Below are 22,405 nucleotides of genomic sequence, written 5' to 3' on the forward strand. Positions count from 1 at the left end.
TTCAAAATTTAACAAGCACCTGCAAAGTGCAAGAATTCCTGTAACTTACATTTGTATAGTGCTTTGCAGTGTTCAGAACTATCTGATAAGATGAATTCGTTTCTGCAAAGCATTTAGCACAGTGCCTGGCACATAGGGCGCTCACTAAGGATTAGGTCATCATCACTGCATTTCATAGGCAACACCATGGGGTGCCTGTTGTTATTCCCACTTTACAGCTGAAGAAACTGAGGCTTAAAACTACTGAGTGATTTGCTGAAAGACCACCTCAGTGGAAACAGTAGACAGAATTATAGTTCAAATTAAAGATTCCTAGTCTAAGCTTTTTCTGTTTGCTCTTAATTTTTAAAAATAAATGTTATTGGGGTCAAATTTACCTTCAATAAAACACACACCCATTTGAAGTATACAGTTCAACAAGTTTTGACAAAGGTACAGTGAAGGCATAGCACTTTTCCATCACTGCCCCCACCACCCCATTTTTTAATGCCTCTGGGCAGTTAATCTTCATTCTCACCCTGGTTCCAGGCAACCACTCTTCTGCTTTTTGCCACTATATATTCGAATTGTCTTTTCTAGATTTCCATGTAAGTGGAATTGTATATGAGTGTCTACTCTTGTGTCTGGCTTCTCTACACTCAGCATGTTTTGAGATTCATCATGGCGTTGCAGGCATTTGTGGTTTATTCCTTTTCATCAGTGAGTTGTATTCCGTTGCATGGACATACCATAATTTGTTTATCCATCTGCCTGTTGATGGATGTTTGAGTTGTTTTCAGTTTTTGGTTATTATGAATAAAGCTGCTATAAACATTTGTGTGTAAATCTTTGTATGGACATATTTTCATTTCTCGTGGGTGCAGCTAGGAGTGCAATTGCTGGCTTACCTGTAAAGTTTATGTTTATAAGAAGCTGCCAAATTATTTCCAAAATGGTTGTATCATCTTGTCTAATCTTTTAAACAAAATCCTGTGCCACAGGGAGGATAAGTATTTTCTTTTAACATGAGGAAACTAAGGCCAGAGGGTTATGATTTGCTTCACAGCTTACAAGACAATAGTGACAGAGTCTGAGCTACACAACAAGTCTTGTGGCTCCTAATACAATGGTCTCTTTATTACCTGGGTCCACAAATCACTGGGAAGACCAAACTTGCTGTTGCCACTGTCCTAAACCATCATGGACTCAACCAAGGAAATAACTTTTATCCTCTCTGCTCTCCCTTTATCTGTGCCACTGAGGCTCCTCTGCTGCAGTAAAATGATTCTTGCACAATTTCAAGTGCCTGTATTTAACTTATTTAGATGGTCCTTAATGCAAACCAAATTCAGGGCTCTTACTCTTTTTGATCAAACAGTGCAGCAAGCAAAGGTTTTAACTGCATTTCTAACAATTGCAGGCAAGGGCCTGCTCTGTCAGTAGAATATAATTAACGCCAGCTTTCTAATCATCTGGTCATTAATGCCAGCCTTGGTGAAGGGCCTGCTACTTAATAGATAGGAAAATAAGATTAAAGGCCATAAAAAGCCTAAAAGCACATAATATCCTCATATAACAAAGGGAAACTGACCCCTAACCTCACCCCCAGAGTAACAGTGTATAAATTATTAATCCATTTGGAAATTACAGCTTTCAATGATCTAAATCTAGTTGAGCTTCTCCAGGCATTTCAACGGTAAACCTTTACAGGCTAAGACATACATGTGTGTAAATGGGGGACCCCAGTGTGTGAATCTGGACCTGTCTCAAACCTGAGCCTCCAGTTAGTCTAGAGCATGTGTGTCAGTCTGTAGTGAAACTTTATTTGCAAAACCTCAAGGACAAATGAGAGACAGGGGTCAGGGGCAAGGGGCGAGCTCGTGTCATAACTGTCATTAATCCAATTTCCAACCCATGCAGATTTCCCTTTGCTGGATGTGGGCTTGTCCCTTTGCTAGCTATGGGTTTCTGAGCTCAGGGCAGCTTTACTTGGCTCCATCAAGGGGAGAGAGAGCCTGTGATTTCTATTTGGGCTGTGAGTTACCTTTCAGTGTGCCTAATAAGTAAATACATGGATTCAGTAAAAAGCACCTTATTTTCCCTAGAGTTAGCAGAAAACATAAACCATTTTTATCCTAGCCCTTTTTATGGATTGAAGATGTTCTAAGAGGAACAAGAGGGAAAATCCTTTCTATATGCCTAGTCAGAAGTCACAATTTTTCTTTCCTTTGACAGTAGCTTCTTCTGCTTTCCCATCCTACAAGATAAAAGACAATACTGTCCTCCAAGAATTCCCAGAAATTTTTACATTTGTCTCTTGCTTTGGCTTCACCCTTAGCTTGGAAGGAAGGCTAGACTTTTCCCCAGTTTTACATCTAAAGTCAGGAAGGTCCAGAAATCCAGGCCCTAGGGAATCAGTGGGTCGGCTAGGACAGAGCCTGGGCCACTAAGTCCCAGTGCCTGGATGATTCTGTCACCTGCCTTTGAAAACAGGAACCCCTCAGGGACCAGGAAGCATGAAGGAATCCCAAAGGGAAGGCTGGAACCAGATGTTACAATTTCAAAGCTTGGGCAGGCTAAGGTGGGGTCACATTCACAGGCTTAAAAGAGTACCTCCACTCCTACCCCATCTCTGGGTTCCTGAGTGGGGCTGAATCTAGGTTGTTTGTGTGTGTGTGTGTGTGTGTGTGTGTGTGTGCGTGCATGTGTGTTTTGCCAGAGAGCACAGTGAGAAACTTCTCTGAGATATCATAATGGGCCCTGTTGTACTGTCAAATCAAACCCAAAAGCCATGAGGAAGAGGCAGAGGAACCAATAAAAGAAAAGATCTCACTCCTTAAGAGTCGGTTAACCATGTTCACATACAGCTTGCGGGGTTGTGACTCTGCTGGCTGCACTGAACTTGGCTGTCTTAGCCTTGGGGTAGATGGGTGGATTTAGGAACCACGAACAAATGGCTGCCCTTCCATTTTCTCCATTGCCAGCAGGGCCATTGGGAATCTTCTCAGACTTACTTTACCCGTTTTTATTCCTCCCATAATCCTCTCAGCACCACTGTCTGCACCACTGTGGGCACTTGTTTTGAAGCATTCTTTTCCAAATATAGTCTTGCCCATGGGTTTATATAGTGCATTTAGTGCCTGTTCTGTACCAGACGCTATGCTAGATACTGAGGTTAAAGATATGAGCCCCTTGTTCCCAAGGAGCCCACAGTCCTCTTTTTTCCTCAGAAATAAGATCACTTAGGGCAGGAATCATTTCTACCAATTTATATCACCCCCAGCGGGCCAAGCACAGGGTTACAGGCCCAGAGCCCTTGCACAGTGATGAGTCGCATGGGTTCAAGGGAATGGTCCTGGATCACCTGCCTATAGGAAGCCTGAATTGGGAACATGGCCAAGGATACACTCTAGAACTTCTCTGTCCAATATGGGAGCTACAAGCCAAGTGTGGATATTTACATTTAAATTAATTAAAACTACATTGTATAAAGTTCAGTTCCTCGGTTTCTCTAGCCACATTTCAAGAACATTTCCACTGCAGAAAGTTCTGTGTGGCAGCCCTCTTCCAGAGTCCTTACATAACTCAGGCTTCTTTCAACCTGCAAAGCAGAGTTTCCATACGCCATCCCTGGGTTGCCTGGACAGCCTTTTCTAAAGCTCCCTTGATCCAGCAAGCAAGCTCTCTGAGAACTGTGGCCTACCTCAACATATGTGTTAAGTTGGACCCAGAATACTTTCCCCTCTGTTCAGCCTAAGCCTCCCCGATCCTTCAAGGTCCAACTCAAGTGTCCTTTCCTCAACTCCCCCTGCCCTCCTCTTCTGTGAATGTATGTACTTGAATCTACAGCATGCACCCAAGTTGATGATATGTTGAATTATTTTACTCTCTACAGTGCTGTTCCACAGGGTGTGCAAACCACTGACTGCACACAGGCATTCCGTGGAGGTGGTATGGGGGACTGAGACTCAACCCACCCTCCACTGTCTCAGCTGTGTACCTTGGCACGGGTGTGTCTCCCTGGAGGAAGTGTCCTTTTTCTGATTTGCACGAAGGAGTCTATAGGCTGGTGGCAGCCTTGGTTTTCTAACCATCTTGAGGGCATGAGTCTTGTCTGCCACACAAGACAGCAGCTCTGTGGAGGAAGTGACCTGGTCTTCTGTCTCACCAGTCACACCCCACTCAAGGCCAGATACCACAGACACAAGGAAGCCACAAGGGGCACTCCTGGAACTCACAGTTCTGGTGACTCTTGGTCATGTTCTCGGAGTCTAGCGCATGGTAGAATTCATAGGCTGAGCGGCCAAGCAGCTCCTCAGGGTGGTAACCAATCAGTTCTGTGATTCTGAGTTTTTAAAAAGGCAGCATGTAAGGAAGAAAGACCATATTAACTTAGCACAGCATGTGGGCAGGAGCTAACCCCAGAAGGCAAATCAAACACACACATGCAGATGAACACAATCCAGACTTTCTTGTTGTACCATGTATCCAAGCAAAAGAACACTGTGCTCAATCTACAATTGCAGGTTTAACCAAACCCCTGTTGTTCCTGCCCTTCCTGAAGCCATGTTTGGGAGGAGAGAAAAGCACCAGTTCTGAGGACTCCCTCTCCCCACCACCCCGGTACACACATATGTCTGTTCTCCAAGAACCACTGGAAGGGGCTCACCCCAAGTTTTTGCAGATGAGGGAGTAGACATCCAGGAAGGGCAGACAATTTGCTCGATGCCTACACAGGTGTCCAGGGACAGAGCAAGAATGAAAACTGGGGCCTCCAGTTGCTACGTCAAGCTCATTCTAGTAGAAGGCAGTATAAATGAAACAAGAAAATTATGTGGCCCCAGGTAGAGCCACCTTTGTCTCTGTGTCAACCAGCATGTGACAGGGAGTCCAGGCAGGCAGAACCCCGTCTGTGCTTAAACCTTCACTTTTCTGCAGGTCCTGCCTGTGACCTCAGGTGCCCTCGGACACTTTCTACTTGTCCCTCACATTTCAAGGAAACGAGGGAGGCAAGGAGGTGCTGAGAGGAAGAAATATTAAATCATAGTCATAGAAATGTGCCTTATTATACTCTAATAGGCAGCTCTGAGATGACACCACTGGCTGTCATTTCAGTGTCCCTTTCTTCATTCTGTAAGGTATCTGGTTTTGATGGGAAGTGGGCAGAGGAAAGGGCAAATGTGGAGAACCATGAAGAATCACTTAACATTCTTAGGACCCTTTGTTCTGTGCTGGCATCACTAAAATAAACAAAGCCCTGCCTAAGAACCACCAGGTTGGCTGCTTTACCCAACATCATGTCCTATCCTAGGCTATATAATACCTCCATATTATCTCTCAAAATCTTGGTTCTCTCACAAACTTTAAATAATGGCTTCACTGTCTTGTTTACTTGGCCTATCACAAGTTAGAAGTGATGCCACAATCTCGTTATTACAACTCTACTTCAGAAGGCATGACTCCTGGATACAGTCCTATAATTTATCCTTGCAGGGGATCAATAACACGGAGAGGAAAGCAGAAGCAGAAAGCAGAAGCAGTGGCTCCTCATTTCCTGTCTCTGCTCTAAACCCACCCCCCAAACAGGTCAACTTGCATACGTCTGTCAGACCAAATTGCCCTAAAATACTACTTGCAACCTGCCATACTCTTATTTAAGTATCTACAGCTTTCACTTTTGCCAACCACACCAACAGTAAATGCTGCCTAACTTCCAAGTCCCCCCAGAACCTACTCTCCATCTTTTGAGCAATTTGATTTTCAACTCATCTGTAAAATGTTATGTACCCTCTGTCATGGAAGACCCCTCTCCCCTCAGTTCCCCATGCCTGGAAAACTCATTCTTGCTGCAGAAGCTTTATGCCTTCTCTTCTCCCCTCTTCTCCAAGCCCTGACACCTCCAGGACCAGCTAAAGCCTCATCTTCTCCACAGAGCCCTCTCCCATTCCTCCAGCACAATGTCTCTCATGAAGTCCTAAGGAGTATGCACAATATTACAGAAAATTATGCATTTGTCTCCTCACATCCTAGGCTGTCAACCCCTGAACTCAGGGACCACTTTCTCCTTTTGCTTCCTCTATAACGGGTGCTTAGTAAAAACCTCAACAGCTGACCAGTAGATTGATTTTCTCTTTGAACCTACGGTACAAACAGACACCTGTTTATCCCAGCACTGCTAAGGAACCTGGGCACTAAGGATCTACTTTTTTTTCTAGAATAATATGATTAACTGTCTCAATGTGCGTGTGCACACATGCACACGCGCGCACACACACACACACACACACACACACACAGAACCTGTCATGATAGTCTATCCATCCTTTCTTCATTCTGTAAGTCATCTGGTTTTGAAGTGGGCAGAGAAGAGGCAAGTTCTCTGCTTGGGTGAGAATTTGGGGGTTAAAGCCTTTGTCAAACAAGGAGCAGCTCAACAGGGCTGAGAGGCTTAGGTCTCAGCTGATTCAGCCCAGTGGAGATTTCTCCAGTGAGATCCTAGCAGCTCATTTGTGCCAGCCAGCCAGTCTCAGAGCAGAAGGATCTGTCCCGTCGCTTGGCCCTGAGCAGAGAGGTCTCTGAACTCATTAGCAATGGATACATTATCTGGCAACCTGACCCTGGGGCTGGCGCCCAAGTACACCTTGGCAAAGGTGGAGACTAGGGGGGACAAGGAGACAGAACAGTGCTGGTCCTACGATCAACTGGCTTCGCTGCTGGGTCGGATGACTTTCAAGCTTAGCCTGGGAACTAGAACTGCATGAGTGAGCCCAGCTAACAATGGTCTGGCCATCTACAGGCTCACTGACTTGCCAGATAAACTGCTTCTGTTCCTGGGCAGGTCTAGAATTTTCTAGAGACCCTCCAAAATGAGTCTACTGGCATTCTAGGAAAGATGTCTTTCTACTCTCTGAAGGAATTAAATTTCCTTTCGAGATTAGAATCTTTAAATTAAAATGTTCAGAGTAGATGTTTATTATAATCTGCCTCATAATAAAATGTTTATCTAATTAATGTATCATCCATTCAAAGGCATACAATGGGCATGTTTTGGAAGTGGAAAAACAAACCTAGATTTCAGAACTGCCAGATATCTTCCCAGTAGCAGCTTTCATTTATCTTGTCAACTAAAATAAATATTTAATGTCTTTCTTCATTCCTTTAAACAGACTACTATAAAAACTGGGAAATACACCACATCCCAAACACAATTGAAGAACATTTGAGTTGTCAAACTTCACAAAGCCAGGAAACCCCAACTTAAAGCTCATGGTCATTCGCCCCCATGTGCAGGCACGTAGACGCCAGTGGGGAGGTTAATGAACCGAGCTTGTTTATAAGGTCGCTCCTACGGCACACAAGGGCCTTCCCCGCTCATTTCCCCCAGGCTCCAGACAAGCCTTCCGAGCTGGGCTGTGATAACACAAGTTCATCTGCTCTCTCCATCAGGGGCCAGGGAACTATTTTTTTTTTCTTTCTTTCTAATTAAGGACCCCTGACTCACTGGGAAAAAGAAAATCAGTTTGAGGTCACCCGTAAATTTAAAGGTCAACTCAGTAGGGCTGTTCTAAGAGAAGAGAGAAATGTACAAGGACTTAATTCACCAGATTTCAAACATAAGAACAGAGGATACTTTTTAATAATAAAGTCAAAAAACAGCAGACCAAGGATGCAGTGAGGAGAGAGATGCAGATAGATAGTCAGCCACAAGGAGGCAGAGGAAGGATGAAAGGAAATAGAAAATACAGCTTTAAAGGGGGTTGTTAAATTCTGAAGTTGGTGTTACCCCAAGTAAATATGTGGGTCAGCTCTGTGAGCACTGGACTTCAGAGTGAGATGTGCCTTCAAAATGTAAAATGAATGATTCATTGCTCTTTACTCTCAAAACTGTTTAGAAGCTCTATTCAAAATACACCACCTACAGCAGAGTGCTCGCAAAAAAATTACTCTCTTGGCTACAGCGTGAGTGCTGCCACCTCAAGTGGCAGAAAGAAATCCACCCACAGGCCTGAGAAGGCTCGCTCTTCTTCCTCGCGTGTAATCGCCAGCACCCGTCCACATGCGGTGCAGCGCCACGGTGCCTGACTTCAGATGCCACCACCTGGAGTCACGCAAGATCTGGCTGCAGTTTTTACCCCTGTTCCCTACACGAGTAAAGGATTTGCTAGGTAAATTAATCATGTAAGCAAGATGGTGAGAGAGTATTTAAACTGTTTAAGAGGATGAAAGTTTTAAGTACTTTGTAACCACCTATTTGTTTTCCAAAGAATGTATCTGCTAATAAATACTTCAAGTCGGCTTGCTTTCCTTCCACACTCTGCCCATCGCCTCTCCTCAGCACCCCGTGATTTATCTCATTTTGGTTTCTATATGTGCTTATAAGCTTTGACACTGCGTTTCCTTACTAATATCTATGCTGTTCACTAACTCAGATTTCAGTGCCTTCGGTTGGTTTTAATATATTTTCATCTAGATTTTGTTTGCTTTAAACAGTACTTAAGCCTTGTGTTTTCCTCAAATACTACATGGTTATATGAAATCTATACAACCAGCTCTGTAATTAACGGGAAATCCATTGCTATCCTGTCTGTGGAGTGTTACAGGGTACCTGTAGGGGTAAGTGTATACATAGGAAGGTTGTGTGTGTGTTTTACCACTTATGGCTCTTTATAGTTCTCCTTACTGACATTATCTTTAGGATCCTCAACCTTTCCCTCACTTTCACCATTTTTACTTATTCTCAACTTCTTTGTAGAAAAACAATTCACCATAAATTTATCCACAGAACTTGGAATGTAGGCATCTTTATTAAACTGTAACTCCTGATATTAATATGTCCTATGTTCCCTAAATCCAATGACAAAACAGGGTTGCCCTAAAGTTCTTTACCTGTAAAAATTGTATGACCCTCTTGGTTGATTTGAAATTTTTACTGTAATTTTGAAACCTCTTCCCCTGGTGATACTGGTCCTATCCACATAATTTGGTTTTATAATTTATTTCTAAGATACAGGAAGACTCCTACAACTGACAAAATCGCAGTAGGATTATATGATAATTAGAAAGGCTTGGCCTCTATCTCCCTGACTGCTTGGCTTCCTTCACAGTTACCTCTTTCACCACTAGATGGCACCTCCACATGAATTTAAGAACCACCCTATTTTAAAGTTAAACTACTTGGGAACAACTTTTGTCTTCCTTTTGGGTAAATGGAATGTTGTATTTTGTACTATTCACTATGGTTTCATTAAATGGCTTATGTCTCAAACTCTCAACTCCTGAAGATCAGGAGTCATCTCTTTTACTTTGATGTAATGGTCTCTGGCACACAGTTACATAGCAGATGCACAGTAAATGACAGTTCGTAACTGGTTGCTCAGTATTTCGGGAAACAGAGTATATTGCCTATGTTTGAGTCACAAATGAAGAAGAGATCATTAATTCCATTAATAATCAGGATATTTTTCTTTTACCCTGCTACTCAACTTGCTCCCCTTGTCTAGAGCAGTTGACCATAGGTACATAAATGTGACCGACATGAATTGTTATGAAATTTACTTTTAAAAGTATTTACTATTTTAAAAATAACTAATGCAGGACTTAATATGGTACTCTGATCCCTCATTAACAGGAGGACAAATGCACTTTGAACCATCTGTATTCCTTTATTCTATTTCAGATGTTTCAGAATAGGTTGTTTCAGATTCAACTGATTTGACCTGAGAGTTCAATGTAAAATTAGAGGTGTCTTTTCTCTCCCTTCTTTCCTGTCGGTTTTCATCTTTTTCTCCATGACCCTTTTTGTTTTTTTGCTTGATTGTGTCTGTGGTCTCAGTATATCTAAGACAAGTACCAAACTGCTTCAAAATTGATTTTGTGGATTCTAACTGCCATACATTTTCTTCAGATTCTAACTTTTCTTGTAGGAAAACAATCCCCTTTGTGGGAATCACAGCACCTTGTGTGTCTCAGATGTCATTAAACCTAGTGAATTTCTGATTAAAATGTAGAACCCCTCACCCCATTAGGTATCATGGACAGGCATTGGTTTTTGCAGGATTTGTCTCTAAAGGGGAATTGAGGTGGAGAGTGTATATATGTGTGCATGTGCATATGCTTCTCCCCATCCCACCACAAAGAGTGAAAACAAAACAAGCTACCAAAACCAAAAATATCCCAGGCCTCATCAAAGCAATTAAGATATAACACTTAGGGATTAAGGACTTAAAATAGTCACTTCATCAACTGTCTAAGCCATGTCTGTGCCCTTGTTAACTAATCTGCTAATCGGTTAAACACAACTTCAGTGTGACACAGCATTCTATGTCTTTAAATGCTTCTACATGCAGCTCTCCAGCACCACTGAATTCAGACTTGGGGCCATGTAATTAGGTTTCTTGAAAGGCAAGATTTTGCTGAAAATGCAGTGTGTCTCGCAGAACTTATAAGCAATATCACCCTCTACATTATGAGTCACAAAGCCCTAAATCACGAGGCTTGATACTTCCTTTAAGCCAGAAGCTACTCTGCCTACCAGCCCTGAGCCAAACTAAGAAGTCAGCACAGCATCTTTCCCCTTTCTATGTACATTTCCTCTCCAGCCACATTTAGACATCCAATTCCTTGTGTTTCTCCCCGTCTTCTTTTGTCCAAAGGTTAGTACCTTCAGAAAATTACCTGAAACTCATTTAAACCAAGATAATGAATAAAGGATAATGCTGAATTACCCCTTCCAGAGGATTTCTTCTCACTGTAACAAGGATCAAAATCTTAAGCTTAAAAAAAAATCTCTTTTCTATTATCTAGGGATGCCAAGTTATTTTCTAGGACAGTAGGGTTTTCCCAGTGCTTATGGAGTTATGTTACGGATGTGCTTCACTCACCAGGGTGAAGCACGTATCTGACTTTCATCATCCCCAGCACTATATATGCTCCCAGGCTATATGGCTAGGTCGGCTTGAGCCACTTCACCTCAAAGCCAGTGACACAGGGGCTATGCACTGGGATTGTCCATGTTATCTCACAAGACTACTGAGGTACACAAAGCTGTGTCTTTTGCCCAGAATGTTCACTTGAATACAAAGACTGCATCTGATAAATAACCTTACCTATAACATGGATTCCTGCAGTGCCTGTCACTAAAAGGGCAATCTTCTTCTTGAACCACCATTATCATCACCACCACCACCACCACCACCACCACCACCACCACCACCACCACCACTACCACCACTACCACCACTACCACCACTACCACCACCACTAACAATTACAATAAATGGTGACTATGTCGAAGTTCCAGGACGGAAGGCTTCATGCATGACATTTTCTCCCTATGAGGTTAGAGCATTTCTTTCTACTTATATAACTACCCACTACCTCCAAAGGCTGTGAATCCTGGCCCTACTGTGGTCAGAACTGAAGGACAGGAATGACTCAGGGATACTTTTACAAAAGTTCTGAAATTGTGCCACAAGTGGTGGCCAACTCTAAGAAGGGGTGACCAACCAACACCAGGCCAGTCTGGAATCAGAGGAGAGAAACCCCATCCTGGAGAGGAGGGTCCCTCCTATGAAGAAACCAGATGCCCTTGGGATGTCCAGCTGATAAGAGAAAAGTGGGTAGGCCTGGGGGAGGCTGAGCAGGAGCTTTTTTTCCTGGGGTTCCATGGTTTCCTGCTGGCTGAGGAAGACAAGGCAGATTCTTGCTAATCTGGGGGTCAGATTCTTCCTCTTCCTGCCCCCCAGCCACTAACTGCCTTCAGAAGTGGTTTCAGCTCCTTGAGTTTAGTGGAAGATTTTGCTTTGGAGGAGGCCAAGGACAGGAAGTAAGATATAAGCAATAACAAGAAGCCTCACATGTGTTGTGGTGTCTGGACTTCTCAAAGTGCTTGCACAGCCATTATCTCATTTTACAGTGACCCCATGAAACAGGTTAGAAAGTGTTATCTCTGTTTTGGAGAAGGGGAAACTGAGATCTCAGGGTTTCCTGAGGAGAAACCCTAGAAGATGAGAGAAGAGTGGCAAAGAGTTTGGGGTGGCAAAGAGCTGCCACAGGAACTGTCACCCTGGGACACATGGCGGCTCTAGATGCTGCAGAAAGCTGAGGTCAGGCAGGGAGATCTCTGCCAGGAAGGGTGCATCCGGGGTGTGCTGCTCAGCAAGCCGCAGTGGCGCTTACTCAAGCCAGGCCTACCCTAGGCCCAGTCTTCTGCATTTCCTTCCCTCCCTGGGGCCGGCCATTGCTCCGGGCATCTGTTCTCCCCATCTTCCTCCTCCTACCTCCCATCATCAGGCTCCACAGTCCCAGAGGCAGGGCTGGTGGGGGAGTTAGGAGCTGTAGGGTATCTAAATACTCCCTCCTATGACAACCCCAGCCTCTTCCCCACCTGCTTCAATCTTCTAAATGAGCTAAGAACCCGAGATGGCATGACATGCATAAGCAGTCTTAGGCACTCTTTCAACAACTCTAATAAAGGTGATAATAAGAGCTAACACTGAACATTTATTACTAAATTTGAACCTAAGCCATCTAGTCCTGAAGCCCATGCTCTTAATCACTACTGTGTCTCCTAAGAGACACTGGGCCTGGCACTGGGGGGTTAGCATCTGGCTCAGCTACCTTCATCTTCTTCAAAATGGCTGGACACTGGCCAGAATGGAGTTGCATGCAGGAAGGAACAAGGCGGAGGGAAAGGCTCAGTCAGTAATAGAAGAGGGTCAGTCTCCAGGGCAGAAGCTGATGCTCCTTACTGGCCTCTGAAGCAGGAGTACAGATGGAAGTCTCTAGACTCTTTCTCCTGGGGCAGAAGACTGCCTTGAGAATTTCCTCAGGAGCCTGATACACGTATGGAGAAATATGTTCACGCCACAATGATGAGAAGAGTTGCACACCAGGAAAGCTCTGCAGGTGGACCCTGAGGCTCTGTCAATGGCAGACCACCAAATACAGTACCGGGAACCTCTGAGGGGCACTGATGCAATGAAACAGTGGCACAGGTCCACGAACATGCACCCGGCAATACCACGTCTATGTTCAGTTCCACACCTTTAATACAGGCACAACTCCCCACACACACAGGTTAAGACCCATCTGTGCCCACAGCATACACACCCATGGCCCCCTACCTGTCATCACAGTAGGTGAACTTCATGTCCATGCTGTGGCGGCTCAGGAAGGTCTTGCTATCCAGGGGGATGTCCATGTGGGATGGGTGCTGGATTGGTTCACACATGATGATGAGGCAGGACAGCAGGGGCTCCTTGTAGCCACACAGACTATTGTGAGGAGGGCAGTTGTTGTAGACTTTCACCTGGCCCGTGCAGTGCAAGACCTGAGACAGGCGTGGAAGGGTCAGACATGGAGCCGAGAGTGCTGGGGGTGGGGGTAGGGCCTTAGGCATCCCCTGCACCGCCGTTACCCTACACCTGGGACTCCAACCCAGGCCTGATGTTGCCCTACCTTCCAGGTGGCTGACTTGAGGTTGACAGTACGGCCTCTGTTGGTGACCGTGCACTTCATCCTCATGAAGAAGTCCCGCTCTGTGGACATGTCTTTGCTTTTTTTCCCAAAACCAGAGCCTGGATGTGGAAGGATGGGAAGAACCAGCTGAAGTCAGTTTTATATGGATATTCATGAGAGGGGCCCAGCTGCAGTTTTTCTGGGCAGCCTATTGTTTATACTTTCCAAATATCTGCTCTCTTAGCACCTGTGGTCTGCCATCAACACTGAGCTCCATCATGGCCTATGAACTAATGGTTCCCACTCTCAAGCTTATCTCCTCAACTGGAGCATAAACTCCCACAAGGTAGGAGCTGCTCCATCATTTAATTTCCCATTGCATCTGGAACATGGTCAGTGGTGCCTTCAGAGCAGCGACACAACGACTGCCTATCAGCCACTAACTCAGCCACTAACTCAGCCACCCTTTCCTGGGGCAGGCCCAGGTCTTCTCGCAGAAATTCCAAGGGACAGTCTGAGTGAGGCCACAGTTACTCCAAGGGTGTAAGCCTTCCTCACAGGTTAGAAATGTCTCTCAGACACTCCCGTCTTTCCTTTATAACCTGTCTCTCAGAAGGAATTTAACCCCTCCTGTACCCCATTTGCAAACTGCAATAGCTGTGTTCAGGATACCATGCCATTAGCTTTGTCCCTGAAGTGACATATGTATCAAGGCTCTAGAGAGACCTCTGGTACGAATCTCCATACAGTGGACTTGGTGAGCAAGTCCACTTTATGGATTAACTCAACCTGGATCATATCCTCTCTCTCAGCAAAAATTAAATCACCAAGACCAGCAATATAGCTTCCTTCCTTATAGTTGCCAAACAGCCTACCGATTCAGAAATATTTTCCACTTTTTGTAAAACAAAGTAATGAAGAGTGCCAGCTGAATCCCACTTGTCTGTGTCTAAATCCTGCCTACACCACCATCTCTGGTACCTACTTTCAAAGATATAATCCTGCCCCCTACCCAGCATCATAGAACAATCTAGAGCCTTGTTTCGAATAGTCACACTCCTTTATCCAGGAACAGTCACCAGCCCCTGCACTTAAACTTCCAGAGGACCTTGACTGACATATTCCTGAAGAGTTATGTGTCAGAGGAACTGTGGCACCCTTGAACAAAACTTCAACATCCTTAGGGGACTCCACTCAGTAACAGACTGAATAGTGAATTTTTTTAAAAAAGAGAGAACATTCCTTCATCACGATTATAAAACCATTTCTCCCATACCAAATTATGATTCTTACCATTTTAATTTTCAGAGGTGGGGTTAGCATACAATGAGATATACCTGTATCTTGGGATCTGGCCCCACCACCAGGACCAGACCAGTTGTTGGGTATAAGGGGGCTGGAGGGATTCATCTGTGGCTGTTGCTGGGGTATTATTGAGGCCTCTTAACTTGCTAACCTCTGGATTCTCCCCATGCTGACATTTGATCTTTTTTTTTTTTTTTTGAGACAGAATCTCGCTCTGTCACCAGGCTGGAGTGCAGTGGCGTGATCTCGGCTCACTGCAACCTCTGCCTCCTGGGTCCAAGTGATTCTCCTGCCTCAGCCTCCCAAGTAGCTGGGACTACAGGCACGCGCCACCACGCCCAGCTAATTTTTGTATTTTTGGTAGAGACGGGGTTTCACCATGTTGGCCAGGATGGTCTCGATCTCTTGATCTCGTGATCCACCCACCTCGGCCTCCGATAGTCCTGGGATTATAGGCGTGAGCCACCGTGCCTGGCCTTGATCATTCTTTCTAAACACTGCTCCACACAGATCACTCCACCCCTGCACAGAAACCTTCAATAGCTCCCCATTGTCTATGGAATAAAGTTCAAGGCCCTCCACCTGGCCTTCAAAGCCTTCCACAATCTGCCTCATGGCTTTCTTTTCCTCTAGGAACTCACACTAACCCTTTAGGTCTAGATCATGAGTCCACCCACAGGCTGGCACCTTCAGTGAAGATTTGCTGACTCATTGAGTTTGACTGATCCCAAGTCCTCAATATGCAGATCAACAGATCTAAAGTTCTACTCAGATAATTAGAGGTCACTTGGCTGTGAATCATGGCACTTGAGAACTGAAAGGTTGTCGCCTTTGCCTAGTCCAATACCATCAATTTGAAAAGAAAGACTCTGAGGAACAGAGAAGTAGGGTACTTGCTTCTGGTCACAGACTCAAACTCAGACTATGGTCGGTGGCTGAACTGACACTAAGAACCCGAAGGCCAAAGGGTTTCTGGAGTACAGAAGAAATCAGTCTTTGGTTTTCTCAGGCTTTCTCAGGCTTCAAGCACCTACCCATTCAGAACATGAATCCTCTTTTTAGAGAGCTTTAGAAAGTCTGGTAGCCCTTTCCCCACAGAACCAGACAAGACACTAAGCAGCCTACAGGGTGCTCTCTGCCAGTGTACCCTAGGACCCAGGTGGTCTAAGGCCTGCAGATGAGAGAGCAGAGGAGCTGGGTGAGGGAGCTGTGGCAGTGGTAGAAGAGGAGGTGGTTGTAATTCTGTACTTTGCAGGCCCAAATGTGGACTGCAGGCTCAGTCTGTAATAGGGTGGAGGTGAGCCAACGAAGTGTCTGTTTTTGCAGCATGTGTGGTAATAAGAGCCAAACCTTGTAGGCTTAGCCTCACTGCCTCTGTTATTCAGGCTGGACAAGCACAAGCCCCATGGCAGTGACAGGTGAGGTTGTTAAAGAGGACATCTAGACATGCACAGAATCTCCCCAGACCAGTGACAGAATCTCAGGTTTGGAAGGGACCTTGACAGTCATTAAGCCCCAATTCTGACCAAAGCTTCAGTCCTCTTAACAATGTCCCTATTCATGCCTTTGTTGAATGGCCACAGTTATAAGACAGGAAGCTCCACTGACATTGCAACGTGCTTTCTGCTTGTGTGGGTCCTCTCATCTACTGGCACCTGCTGGGTATCCCGATGGGTAAGGTCCTGAATGCTAGATCTTTTTAAACCTCTTCTCCATCAAAACCTACTTGACCTACGTCTCATCAGGGTACCATTTCCTGTGGTAGCTCATTTCCAAAAGTAGCTCCAACAAGCCATGCCTTTTGATACTCACGGCTTCGTGTAGTTTCCTCCCACAGTGAGCCAGGGCTGGCCTGTAACATGCTCTAACCAACAAGATGGGGCAGAAGTGATGCTCTGCCAATCTGGGGACAAAGCCTTCAGAAGGCCTGGCAGCTTCCACTTTAGTGCTTCTGGGAGCCCTAAACTGCCACATAAGATGTCTGGCTACCCTAGAGACACCATATGGAGAGGGAGAGTCTCTGAGTCTCCATAGAGTGAGAGAGCAGTCCTGTTGTCCCAGCATGCCAACTGAGTCCAGGGTTCCAGCCACCTGCCACAAGGTCCCAGACGTGTGTGAGCTATCCTGATCACCCCAGCCTAGTCTGGCCCCCAGATGACTGCAGCCCAGCTGACATCACATGGAGTACAAAACCCACCCACTGAACCCACAGAACCCTGGGAGATAATCATCAAAGCCCTATGTTATAGGTGGTTTGTTACACAGCAATAGATAACTACAGTAGTTACTATGAGCACTTTGGCACAGACTAGTTCCTCATTGGTTTGGGTGGTGTCATTTGGCAGAGATGCTTGACTCTTGGGTGATGAAACCTCCTAGAGACAGTGTCCTAACCCAAAGGTGTCCCCTAGTAGTGGGACACCAGGCACCATGCAGGGCCAGCAGGAGATATTTCTGAGTACTGGATCCTCTCAATGCCCCAATCTCATCTCACAGGCTACATACTTAAATTTTTTAAGGACATCCATTTTTCCTGCATCACAAGGGCCATGAGCTATCTCTCTTATACTCGTAGACAAAGGAGAGGCAGATTCCCACCCAGTGGGGGCAAGAAGGAAGTAAACACAATGAAGGATACCATTTTTGAGACTCAGGTTCTCACGAATCTCCTCATGGTCACAGGGATGAGTGAAGTCAAAGATACTATGTCCTGTTAGCTCCACCTGTTTCAAAAACAAGGTTAGGCATCATTATTCCTAACAGTGAAGTAAAAGACTCCAAGAGTAAGCTGAGCCACCTTCCAGATTTGGAGGCAGGGAGGAGACTGAATTGGGTTTTCTCATAATCCCAGTCCAGTGTCAGGTCCACAGACAGAAGGATGTAATCGGGGACTACTGATGATGACAGAGACTTGGTCTGTTAATGAGTCAGTAGAGAGCTGTCTACCAGGATGGACATGAGCAAAGTGAAACCCAATGCTTGGGGGTGGGAGTGTGGCCTGAGGCGTGTGGCCTGAGGTCAGCGAGGGTCACCGTGGGCATTTGCAGGGAGAGGTCAAGTGGGATTGTGGCTAGCACCTTCCACTCATTTCTACCCCCAAATGGAAACATTTCTTCTTTTGAAAGAGATAGAGGAGGGTGTCACCTGTGTAAGTCCCATGAACTTGCTGATGTTTTCTGACAGAAAGATCATGTCGCCATCTTGGGTCACCACGGCAATGAAACCCTCCAAGGCTTTCAGGTACAAGTTGTCCATCTGCTGGTCAGCTTCGGCTTCCGATTCGTTTTCAGAGCAAACTGGAAAGAGAGGGGGGTGGGACAGCTTGCATGAATGTGGAGTGAAAACAGATGTGACTGGCACAGATAGGCATTTGCCAGGGATGGTGCAAAGGCATTGGGTGGACTTTTCTGGAAACGCATACTGCCGACCATCTGAATGTCTGCCTCCGCCTGGCAGCAGGCACCACTGCACAGAGGACACCCTGACGGGAGCTGTGAGGACAGTGTGCTTGTTGTGACAACAGTACTTCTGGCACTAGTAATGAGAGCAGTAGGAGCTGCTGTGTGAGTGGTTCGGGGTGGAAGTTTTCCCAGGCTGCCCCCAGCAACCACCTGTACAGCCTACAGACTCAGCTCTTCTCCCAGACCAAAAAAACCTTTTAGGCCCCAGGCCTTTGGTTGTTATACACAGACCATAGACTTTATTTCAGCCCTCTTCTCCTAGTTCATTATTTATCTCCAAAGACATTTACTTATGAAAATTTGTATTTATCCAGTGCAAACATCAATCAAAGTATGCCTGAATATAATGGTAGTCGTAGTAGTAGGAACAAATTTTAGCTGCTAATATATACTGCAATTACTACATGAAAGGTACCGCACTAAGCATGCTATGTAATCTTCACAGTGACCTACGAGGTAGATACTATTCTTAATCTCATTTTACAGATGAAGTGTAGAGAGGTTAAGCCATTTGTCCAAAGGTATAAAGATTGCAAAGCTAGCAAGCTTTGACAGCTGAATCCAGAAGCCACACTCAACCATTCATAGGCTTTGGAGTTAAACACAGGTTCTATTCCTAGATCAGCCTCCTATTAGGCTATGACTCTGGATAAGTAACAACCTCTTTGGATATCACTTTCCTCATCAGCTAAATGGGAATAACAATTTCCATCTCTGAATTGTAAGGATAAGTATGTAAAGTGCCTAAAACTATAACAACAGTAAATTCTTTCTTCTTTCTGCTCCAAGACATGCACCACCCTCAAATTGCTCAGATCCCAGGTGAGGAATATGTAGCACTCAGAGATGCAAAGCTAAATAAAAGTTCAAGGGTATCATAGCTGGGCTCCCAAGGAAAAGTGTAGATGGGAAGAGCTCTAAGGGGTCAGAGGACGAGGGGGTCACTTTGGGGTGATCACAGACAACTAACTGTTCCAAAGAAGATTTGAAGAGTCTTAGAAAAAACAGATTTCACTCTGTGGAATGAAAGAAGGGCCTTCTGAACCAGATGGGATTGTGTGAACACTGGAAAACACCTGGAGCAAGCTTCAGTCCTAGGACAGAAGAGAGGCCCATCTGGCTGAAGAAGAGAATCCATTTCCCAGTCTCAGAGATTGGGCTGGTGAGGCAGGCCCAGTGTCCTGGAGGGGCCTCACATGTCAAGCAAATGTGATCAGAGGAGTGCATCTCAAAGCACTGCTTTGGGGAGATTAGTCTGGCAATGGCATACAGAATGGTTTGGAGAGAGTGAAGCCCAGAGGTGCAAAACAGAATGAGCAGGCAACTGCATTCTCAGCAGGCTGTACAGGTGGTTGCTGGGTGCAGCCTAGGAAAACCTCCACCCCGAACCACCCACACTTTGAGTATCGTGCCCTATCTAGTATACCTCTGCTATCTGAAAAATATAGACTCGGCTCTTGCCCCAGACCAAAAAAAACCTCTTAGGCCCCAGGCCTTTGGTTGTTATACACAAACCACAGACTTTATTTCAGCCCTCTTCTCCTAGTTCATTATTTAACTCCAAAGACATTTACTTATGAAAATTTGTATTTATCCAGTGCAAACATCAATCAAAATATGCCTCACTTGATTTACAGAACAAGGGGATGAGAGTAATATGTCATTTGCAAACATTAATATTCACTGAACTAAAAGGAGTCTTTCAAATGGAGACTATTCTAAGGAATGTAGAATGCAACTCAATTTATGGGCCACTTGGCCAGGGACACATCAATGCTGTGAAATGTCGTTCAAGGGCCTTTCTGCAAGGGAACTGGGTTTCTCTTTTATCTTTTTCCTCGAGCCTCTAAATTTAAGCTTTGGGTTACCTGCTGTTATTCCTCAAGAAGAACAAATCCACATTACAAGATCTTCCTACCAAGAGGCTTCAGTGAAGGCAAAGGGGACCAGCTATCTTTCAGGACACAGGATCAGAGAACACGCCAGAGTCACAGATGCCTTTCGCAGAGGATCACAGTGGGTCCTGTCCAGGGATGGGCAAGCCTTCAGAGCCAAGAGTTGGGTTGTACAGAGTAATGCCCCGGTCGCTTTCCCTCTGTTCTGCTAAAATGGTGAAACAAGGGAAATTCTTTCCTCTGCACACCCTGGTTCAGGCGGCTAGCCTGGAGAGGGGAGAACCACAGGTCATGGGAATGACCTTACACCATACATATACACACACCTGATCCCTGCTTGGGGTTTCTGCTGATACACCTGTTCTCTGCCAGCTCATCAGCCCGCTGAAGCGATGATGCAATGTCCCAGGTGTGGGCGATGCCACTGTGAATGTTAGCTTTCCCAGCTAAAATCTTCATTTGAACAGGGGCTTTAGGGGAGAAAATGACTTAACTCAGTGCTTTCAAATTTGAGTATGCATCAGAATCATCTATAGGCCAGGCTAAAAGAAAAATTTCTGAGACCAGGACTGCTACATAATTTGCGCGGCCCAGTGCAAAATAAAAATGTGAGACCTCTCATTGGAAAAATTAAACCAAGCCTGAGAACCTTCTAAGTGTGGCGCCCTCTAAGACTGCCTGTGCTGCACGCCCATGAAGCTGGCCCTGGATGGGCCCCCGCTGGGTTCCTGGTTCAGTAGAACTGAGAATCTGTTTTTCTAAAAAGTTCCCAGGTGATGCTGACCCTGCTACTCATAGGACCACATGCTGAGAGCTATGGCCTCAACTCAAAGATCCTACGAGTGACCTTAATTACCCTGTGCTGGCAGGTGGTGACTTATTTTGGAGATGAGTGAGGAGAGGTTTTCAGCGCCACTTCAATCACACCAGATAGGTGACCACCTTCTATAGATACACAGAGGCCAACCCTGTGGTTTCTAGCCAACCGAGAAGATATTTTCTCTTCAATTTCTTTGATCTCAGTGGTAACGCTGACTTCAAAATCTGAAGTAATCCCAAGACAACCCTATTTGGGTTAACTAGTCCCAGAGGAAATAGTCCTGCTTAAAATTTCCTGTTTTTAACAGTTCCAACACAGCCAAACTGGTTTCCGCCCATGCCCAGTGCATTTGCTTCCAGGAGGTGGCGAAATTGGCTACAGCAGCATCGGGTCAGCTGGCCTCCGGGAGGGAGAGGGGCAATCTAGGGCCATGAAGGGTAACAGAATGTCTTGGGACTGAGGTCACAATGGCTGGAGGACCAGGAAGCCAGCAGGTTGGCCCCAGGGACCCTGTGACGGCAGGGCTGGGACAGGGTCTCTTCCCTCTGTGGAACTAGTTGCCCTCACGGCACCTGCTTATTCTCCTGGGAGCTTCTGAAGGAACCTGGCCAGGTCACTCCCAGCTTGGAGCTGAGAGTGAAAACTGTGGAGCCAGGAGGTAGCCCCTCACCGTGGAGGCTCATGTCACAAATCTGCTGAAGACCCTTCTGCCCCTTCCCCTATGAACATCGTGTCTTCCCTGATGTACCATTAATATCCTACTCAGTGTTACGGACATGGAAAAATGCACTCATTCCCTACACCATTATTAAGTTTCTACTGTGTTCATGTTTGCTTTATGCTAGGCACAAGGTAATCTGTCCAGAAGTGTCACTTACTGTGTGCTCAGTCCTGTCTTAAGGAGAATCAGGGATACTGAAAGGTGTAAGAGCAATTCCTTCCCTCGGAATTGACAGACTGGTGGGGAAGACAGATAAACTGCTGTAAGGTGATGCAACAATCCAGCATCAACTCTTGGTCAGAACAAAGTGAGGAGCCCAGAGTAGGTGCTCAATAAGCCACCAACTGGGTCTGTAAATCATCCTGGGCTCCAGATCTCAGTTACTTGCTTCCGAGGACCCTTCAGGGTCTGACCCCAAAGACGAGAGATGGGTCATTAAAACCAGAGGTGCTCTGCTGAGACAGTGCATGCCCGTCCTGGGGAGCATAACAAGATTCTTTAATGCTAAAAATAGCCCCGGTAAACAGGCTTTGATGACTCCCCACAGCCAGGATATGCGCGAGCTGAGGTTTTGGAGCACTTTTTCCGGAGCAACGCTCATTTCCTTCAGGCAGCACCGCCCATGTGGGGTGGGACTTCCTGGGCAGCAGGGGCTGTGCATTGGGAGAGAGCAGGCAGAGTGGCAGAGCAGAGCCTCCTGAGTGGTCTCAGAGACCAGGCTGCCCCACGGTGCTGCTGGTCAGAATGCTGGCTGCAATTTTATTCC

General features: G+C 45.7%; 1 protein-coding gene across 3 annotated transcripts in view; it reads right to left on the reverse strand.

The window, feature by feature from the left end:
• The window catches only part of EPAS1 (endothelial PAS domain protein 1), an 89,673-nt gene that overhangs the window by 12,459 nt on the left and 54,809 nt on the right, over positions 1 to 22,405 (reverse strand). For all 3 annotated transcript variants that reach the window (XM_031006928.3, XM_063695901.1, XM_055377821.2), the window contains 5 exons: positions 17,887 to 18,038; positions 17,381 to 17,465; positions 13,438 to 13,556; positions 13,104 to 13,309; positions 4,218 to 4,324 (listed from right to left, as the gene is read on the reverse strand). In XM_031006928.3, coding sequence (XP_030862788.3) covers positions 4,218 to 4,324; positions 13,104 to 13,309; positions 13,438 to 13,556; positions 17,381 to 17,465; positions 17,887 to 18,038 — 669 coding nt within the window. The remainder of the gene's footprint in view (positions 1 to 4,217; positions 4,325 to 13,103; positions 13,310 to 13,437; positions 13,557 to 17,380; positions 17,466 to 17,886; positions 18,039 to 22,405) is intronic.

Source organism: Gorilla gorilla, chromosome 12 (assembly GCF_029281585.2).
Source record: "Gorilla gorilla gorilla isolate KB3781 chromosome 12, NHGRI_mGorGor1-v2.1_pri, whole genome shotgun sequence".
Lineage (NCBI taxonomy): Eukaryota > Metazoa > Chordata > Mammalia > Primates > Hominidae > Gorilla > Gorilla gorilla.